Below are 7792 nucleotides of genomic sequence, written 5' to 3' on the forward strand. Positions count from 1 at the left end.
TTATTGACATATGCTTGTACTAAAAGAAGATGTCTAGAAAGTTCAAGGAATATAGTGATGAGCCATAGCACAAGCTACAGAACTAAAATGCAAGTGTAGAAAGGATGTAGAGGTATGAACATAGGAGTAACGAAGGAAAAAGAAAGAGTAGCTAGTTGTATTTTAGATCGAAGGATGATAAAAATATCTAATAAAAAATTTGACTAATAAAAATACTACTAATAGTATACTTTCATAAGAAGTAAATATACACATATTGGTTAGATTAGGCCCTAGTTTATATTCTTGCATACTTACTATGGAGAGATAGTATTGATGGGCACTTACTATGGAGAGATAGTATTGATGGGCACTTACTATGTAGAGAAACTATGAAGAAAAAGAAAGAGTAATGGTGTTAGATTAGGCCCTAGTTTATATTCTTGCATACTTACTATGGAGACATAGTATTGATGGGCACTTACTATGTAGAGAAACTATGAAGAAAAAGAAAGAGTAACGGTGTTTACATTTTAGATAAAGGACACCAAAATATCACTCAATGTATCCATGATATTAAATTTTACTAATAGAAATACTACTAGTAGCATACTTTAATAAGTAGACAAAGGCATATTGGTTAAACTAACATACTTTAATAAGAAGTAGACATAGGCCCATATTGGTTAGACTAACATACTTTAATAAGAAGTAGACATAGGACATATTGGTTAGATTAGGCCCACATTAATATTGTTGGTATGGAGAGCTAGTATCAAGGCACTTACTATGGACATATAGTATTGATGTTGTAGTATCGTTCAAAAAATACAAAAGACAATATCAAATTTTATAACCACATACGGAAAATCTCAAAATGTGAACCTTAAAGCAAGTTTACTTGACTAAGAGTAACTAGTAAAGCCAAATGGATACATCACAGTACCACCCTATCAACTTTGTAGTCACACATGAAGATCTCCATAGACATTCATCCTCATCCCAATAGAACCATGTAACATAATTATGTAGCAAAATCAATAACCCCAAGTAGCCTATAGCCCCAGAATAACGTAGCGAGTCAACATTGATGAGTGGAACCCTATTCTTCCTCTGCCTAAAAGGGAACTCTTCTAGTTGAGCAAAGACTATCACTACTATACTAGCTTCATCACCCTCTGGATTGTTCTAAATAATCACCCTTCTTCCTTCTATGGATAAGGGGTGGGCTTGCGACAAAAAAAAAAACACTAGGCAAAAGAGGATGACCAAAGCCCAACATCTATATATCTATAACATAGTTCTATCTACAACTTTTCTAATAAAATACCAAAGTTAGAGAAAGACTAGACTTTATTAATCTAAGCCAACACATGTACATTAAAAATACACCCTTAAAGTTTGGATTGTTTTAAATAATCACCCTTGTTCCTATGGATAAGGGGTGGGCTTGCTACAAAAAAACACTAGGCAAAAGAGGGTGACCAAAGCCCAACATATATCTATAACCTAGTTCTATCTACAACTTTTCTAACATAATACCAAAGTTAGAGAAAGACTAGTTATCAATCTAAGCTAACACATGGACATTAAAAATACATTTTTGCTGAATAGAGATAAATTCAGGATACTGTATGTCAGAGTTACCAAAATACCAAATTCCCATATACTTGACAACCCAAAAAATGAGGATGCATTGCTCATCACTTTTTCAATAACTAGTGAGATGACTAAGAAGCCCTTTGACCTAGCACCCCAAGGACCCATTTGAATAGTTGTGTCCATGTGCTTTTGATAGCAAGGCACCCCCTAGAACAAGTGTAAGGCATCTTCGACAACCTTGGATCTATATCTCAAGCTACATTTTTATATGGTAGAAGGTAGAAAGTTACCTTTCTGAATGAAGGTTTAAGGGACTCAAAAGATAAAGAGACTTTGAAAATTTAGAAAGGTGAAGAAAAAAAGAGGGCTACCAGAGGAGAGGGTGTGCCTACTCTATAGACCTAGGCCTTGTGAGGCCTATGTATGCTTTTATTAAGGGGTGTCTTTTTTCCAAAGCAAAAGAATTGGAATTTGGAATGGGGCAAGAAGATTTTACTCAAATGGAAAAGAAAAGAGGAGGAAGCCTCTAAACTTTTTTAAAAAGTATTAGGTAGTGGGAGCCTTGGAGGCTTATGTAGGCCTTAGGTCTTAGGCCCTATATTATAAGGCTTGGCCTTATGCATTATGTGAGGCCTTTATTTAGGTAGTGGGAGCCTTGGAGGCTTATGTAGGCCTTAGGTCCTAGGCCCTATATTATAAGGCTTGGCCTTAGGCATTATGTGAGGCCTATATTTAGGTCTCTTATAAATAAAGCCTATTTCAAGGTTAGAACAAGGCCTTTTCCCTTTCCACAATTTCCCATTGTTTAAGAGGTCTCAATTTTTTCGACCCTTGCACATTGGGAGGAGTGGTTTCTTGGTTCAACCAAAGATTCTTTCGATTAATCATTATGGGATTTAATAGTGGAGGAAATTCGATGTATTTTTGTAACTTTTATTTTATTTTTTAAATATGGTGTAGATATATTTTGATTAGCATTGATTGCTTCTATACTTATACTAATTATTTACAATGAGAAGTTCATCAAGAAAATCAACGGTGTTGAAAATTTTAGATTTGGTGTTGATAGGCTTTGATTACTATTTATAATTTGTGTAAATTCACATGGCAAGAGAATCTTTTGTAAAAGGGTATTTGCAATTTGTTATTATATTATTTTTTTAAACAAAATGTACACAATCAAAGATATCCAATTTAAAATTTAGCTATAAAATCCACAAATGTAAAAAAAACCTACAAAATTTTGAAGTGGTAACTTTTATGATTTGTTGAGAAAAATGTTTCTTTATAAGCGGTTAGATATCTGTGTTATCTGGAGGCATCTATGCCAGGTGATTTTGAGGAAAATGTTATGTGTGAACACTGGTTAGAAAAGGGAAAATTGTCCAACTTACTCCCAGGCTTCTCTAAATTTAACCTATAGTCTAGGCTCTAGGGGATGCAAAAAGAAATATTAATGAAGTGAAACCATAAGAATCCCTCTTTAATTGAAGAAGAAATAATTTACTTTAATTTATGGGCTTAGGAGTTGCAAGTTAAATGGGACTAGTGGGATGACCCGTGATTCACACCTACAAAATTCCCAGCTTGATATTTTTCGAATTCCTAGAGTATTAGGAGCCTACCCCTCTTTCAACCTCCAAATTGTTTCTAAATTCTTGCCATGTAGTAACTTTGTGAAACGCTTCCTTTAAATAATACTAGTATGCAAACCAGTGTTTCACAGGTTTTTTAAAACCTTCAAATTCAAATTCTACTTGAACCTCCTCAAACCTAGTCCTCCCCTTCTAAAACCTTCAAATACGTGCTATGTTAGTCCTCCCTTTCTAAAACCTCCAAATAAGTGCCACATAGCAACTTGTGAATCTCTCCCATTATATAATATATATAGAGATAGAGATATAGACAAGAGAAGAGATGAGATATAGAGAAGAGATAAGACAAAACAGTTTGTGAACCAGACTTACAGGATTTTGATCTGTCGAGTTCACAACCGACTGCACAACCATCTCTAAAGGTCGAAACCAGCCCTAGAAGATGAACTTTTCAAATTTTTAATAAAAAGGTCGTCTTTGAGGCTTTTAAAGTGTTCACGAGCTCCGCACATGCCCCATTAAAAGCCCCATCCGTACTTTTTCAGAGGGTCGGCGCGAGAAGGCCGGCTGCAGTTAATGGCGGATGCTGGCTCTTCACGTTGTGAGCGATTGCAAACTTCAAAGGCCCTTTGATTGATAACGGGGGGTACATGATATATATACATATATTAATAGCCTTCAGTTAGATAAAGGACTTAGCAACAGAAGTTGAAAGCGCGTTGAATTAATACTGATTTCTACCACCCAAAGCGGCTGTGATTGAAGTCTTCCATTGTGGGCTTGTTGTATAATCACAGACAACACACGCTAGTTGTTGCGTAGTGTTCTTCGTGCTATTGTGCACAGGCTTGACGTTTGATGTGTTCTCTTAGTGCTGTTGAAGCTCTGCGCATGCAGCTGTAGACAACATACCAAGCTTCATATTGTGCCTGTGTGTCTCTCTCCTAGCGAGACAGGAGCCATGGCACAGCCCCTCTTAGCAAACACAGTGAAGGTTCTCCTCCTCTTGCTCTGTGCAGCTCGTGTCGTCTACTCCTTAGGGAGTGACTACTACGCCACCAGCTGCCCTAACGTGGAGAATATTGTCAGAACTACCATCCGCGGCCTCTTCGTGCGTGATCCCACATCACCTGCGGCCATGGTCCGCTTAGTTTTCCATGACTGCCAAGTCTTTGTGAGTAATTAAGCAGCTGCAACCATGCTAAACCAGTTGTTTGATTCGTATGGGAATGTCTTATATGAGCTTGTACTAATCTTGCGCAAATGCAGGGCTGTGATGCCTCCATCATGCTGGACAGTGGGCCTGATGGCACCACCGAGCTCGAGTCTGGGGCTAATCTGGGAGTAAGGCGGCTTGATTTCATCGACAACGTGAAGGCGAGAGTGGAAGCTGCGTGCCCACAGACCGTGTCCTGTGCAGATATAATAGCTATGGCTGGGAGGGATGCGATAGCTTTGAATGGAGGGCCGGACATAGCCATTCCTTTGGGGAGACTAGATGGTTTTCAAGCGAGCTCATCGGCAGCCGACTCATCCCTGCCTTCGGCTACCATCAGCGTCTCCAATATGCTCAGCCTTTTCGGTAACATGGGCATGAGCTTACCCGAAAGCGTCGCCATCTTAGGTTTGCGCCCCCCCCCCCGTCTCTCTCTCTCTCTCTCTCTCTCTCTCTCTTTCTCTTTCTCTCTCTCACACACACACATCTTACCCCGTTGCCCTCTCACAGTCACACGCTCTCACATGCGCTCACATCCGCACGCTTGCACATGGGTGTGAAGCATGCTTGCCATGGGCTCACTCGACATACTTATAAGGCTCCCCTTGCATATGATTTGAGAGCCCCTGCGCTGCTTATCCTCTCTGCTATGGTGCTTTTTGCGTAGTTGGCTGTTTACATACATAACTAATATTATATAGTAGCAACTCGTGAAAAACATTTCCTCAAAAAATCAGAGATTTCATGCTTAAATTCTGAGAAATTCGAAGGTGTTTTAAACGAAACGCATGGAATTTTGAAACCCTGTAAAGTTGTTTTTCAAATTAAAGAGATGCAAAATAGAAACCAGATGCAAAACACGATTTACCCTGATTTTGGTTTTGCAACCTGGTCCTCTTTGAATGTGTCTCGAGTGCTACCGTTGTCGTTTTGGGTATTGTAGGATACCATGTGAATTGCGGTTCTGCATATGTCAAAGGTAGGACATGAGAGCCACACTAGAACTAGCTACTTGTTAATACTCGATTAATTGATGAAACAATCCCTCAATTTTGAGATTAGGATAATTCCCCAATTTTTGGAGGTTTTCTTATTAAACAAAAAAAGGAAATGAAGTATACAAGTGTAAAAATATGTGAGCAAGAACTTGAGTAGGATGCTTAACGTTATTTGTTTTGAAATTGAGAGATTTTTTTTTTTTGCATGTCTGTTGTTAATTGTATATTGTTTGCAGGGTTTCTGTTGTGAAAGTGCAACTCGGAAAAGTAATAGGTTGGAGGATCATAGAAATATTTGACTGTTAGTAACTTTTTCATTTATGAAAAATCTTTCAATTTCTGCCGCCGCTCTGGAGCGGTTCGTGTCGAGCCACAAATGCGAGGCTTTGAGGACGATGGTCAATAAAGTCATGCGCGTTGTAATTATGCTGAGGAGTGTAAGAAAAGCCATTACTAAGGTGTAAAATGAACATTACTAAGGTGTAAAATGAACATGTTTTTTTTGGGCATTTTCTTGTAAAAAACATAAAAAGATTTCTTTTACAGCTCTAAAAAAAAGGTTGAGTGGAATGGCAAAAAAGTTTGATAATTTTTTCCATAGGAAACAGCGCCTTGATTTTTACCTAGAATTGTTAGTTTGTTTGGAATTGATGTGTGGTCACGCGTATCCATGTACAGGTGCACATACGTTGGGGGTGGCGCATTGCACCAACTTTGCGAACCGGTTGTATCCGGTGAGGGATCCGAATTTGGGAGCCTTGTTCGCCAACACGCTGCGGGCCAGGTGTCCCAGGAGGTTCCCGGCGAACACCTTCGTGGCGCTGGACACCAGCAACTTCCGCTTCGACAGCGCCTACTTCCGCAACGTGCTCAACGGGCGGGGCCTGCTCAGCATCGACTCCGAGATCGGCCTGGACCCGCGCACGGGCCCCGTCGTCCAGAACTTCGCCGCCAACCCCTCCGCCTTCTTCAACTTCTTCTCCTCCGCCTTCGTCAAGCTCACCTCCTTTAACGTCCTCTCCGGCAACCAAGGCGAAGTCCGTGTCAACTGCCACGCCTCCAACTGATTATTATTGACCGTCTCTTCCCGCCTCCGCCGCCGCCCACCACCTCCGCCGCTGCCCTCTCTTGCTTGGTAGCGCTCTTTCCACTTCGCATAATGCACCTGGCATTTGGATTTCGCAGTACACATGATTTCGCAGTTTTTACAGCAGCTTTCAATCCATGGAAGCTTGTATACGGTGATCGAACTGTTGTTTCGAAATGATTAGAACCATTGGTCTACTTTTGCCTCTCTCCAAAAAACCTCCCACACGACGCTCCTCGCCAGCTACTCGGGGAGAAACTGTTTCAAAGAATACGCGAGTAATGCACAGGATCACATTGTCACTAAATTCATTTAAGAAATAAAGGTAGCTCCGAGATAACCTACCCCAATTCAATAACAATCATGCCGAAAGAGAGGGCGGTTACTTTGAAATTAAATTAAAATTATATAGGAAATTGGGGCCGTTGTGTATTGCTAGCATGTGGGCGGTTGATGATGCGCGGCCGAAGAGCGGGAAGAGAGAGACCTGGTCAATCTGTTGCATCGTTTGAGAGAGAGACGGGGGATAATGAGAGGAGAGAAAGCAGTAGAATCAGTTTAAACAAAATGTTTGTTTTAAATGGGAAAAAAACAGTTTTTTTTAAAAAAACTACGACCTCTTTTTTTTTTTGTTTTTATAGGTGTAACCTCTGGGTGATGTATCATTTTGATACCTGGAATATAAACAATCTCTTACATTAAAAAAGAAGAGAAAAAGAGAGAACCTGATCGTGTGACAAAGAGAGAACCTGAACGTGTGACATGTTTAAGTTTAGGAAAAATAATCATATATATTTAAATAAATGTAAAAATTGGTATGTAATTATGTATATATATAAATATGTACGTATATATACATATGTGCATGTATGTACATGTATGCATGTACATGTATGTACATAATTAAATACATACCAATTTTTGCATTCAAAGTAGTAAATATTTTAGAGGGAGTTGGTATAAACACCATCTATGGGTGTGAATAACCCTTATTAAAGTGCAGGGAGAAGCAATGGCTTGATACTTATAAAAGCATCACTTGTAAGCGTGAGAAAATAGCTTGGCTTTCCAATCCACATCCCTTATCTGTATATAGTCTCATTAATTTACTCCTCCATTAGCTCAATTGAATCTAAGAATAACGAGAAGATTAAATAATAACTGGTTGAGATGGATTAAAGACTGTTGGGACATAACCCAGGTTGGGTGGGGAAAGTTGGGATAGATAAGGGATGAGTTTCGGTTATAGCAGCTGAAGGACTTACACATAGTAGGACAAGCCTTGGAGGAGATTGGGAAGGGTTGGGTTTCTACT

At 39.5% G+C, this 7792-nt stretch overlaps 1 protein-coding gene across 1 annotated transcript; it reads left to right on the top strand.

Moving 5' to 3' along the window:
• The first annotated feature begins 3873 nt into the window (after positions 1-3873).
• Positions 3874-6674, top strand: LOC147616694 (peroxidase 29-like). Its single transcript, XM_086777771.1, has 3 exons — positions 3874-4350; positions 4446-4800; positions 6069-6674. Exons 1-3 carry the CDS (start codon positions 4138-4140, stop codon positions 6455-6457), a joined length of 957 nt encoding a protein of 318 aa, XP_086633897.1. The 5' UTR covers positions 3874-4137; the 3' UTR covers positions 6458-6674.
• The last annotated feature ends 1118 nt before the right edge of the window (positions 6675-7792 follow it).

Source organism: Cibotium barometz, chromosome 38, assembly GCF_041138505.1.
Source record: "Cibotium barometz isolate CiBa-2024 chromosome 38, ASM4113850v1, whole genome shotgun sequence".
Taxonomy (NCBI): Eukaryota; Viridiplantae; Streptophyta; class Polypodiopsida; order Cyatheales; family Cibotiaceae; genus Cibotium; species Cibotium barometz.

Coding starts and splice junctions, on each gene's coding strand:
- LOC147616694 (XM_086777771.1), top strand. CDS start 4,138: ATGGCACAGCCCCTCTTAGCAAACACAGTGAAGGTTCTCCTCCTCTTG. Junction 4,351..4,445: donor TCCATGACTGCCAAGTCTTT/GTGAGTAATTAA, acceptor GCGCAAATGCAG/GGCTGTGATGCCTCCATCAT. Junction 4,801..6,068: donor CGAAAGCGTCGCCATCTTAG/GTTTGCGCCCCC, acceptor ATCCATGTACAG/GTGCACATACGTTGGGGGTG.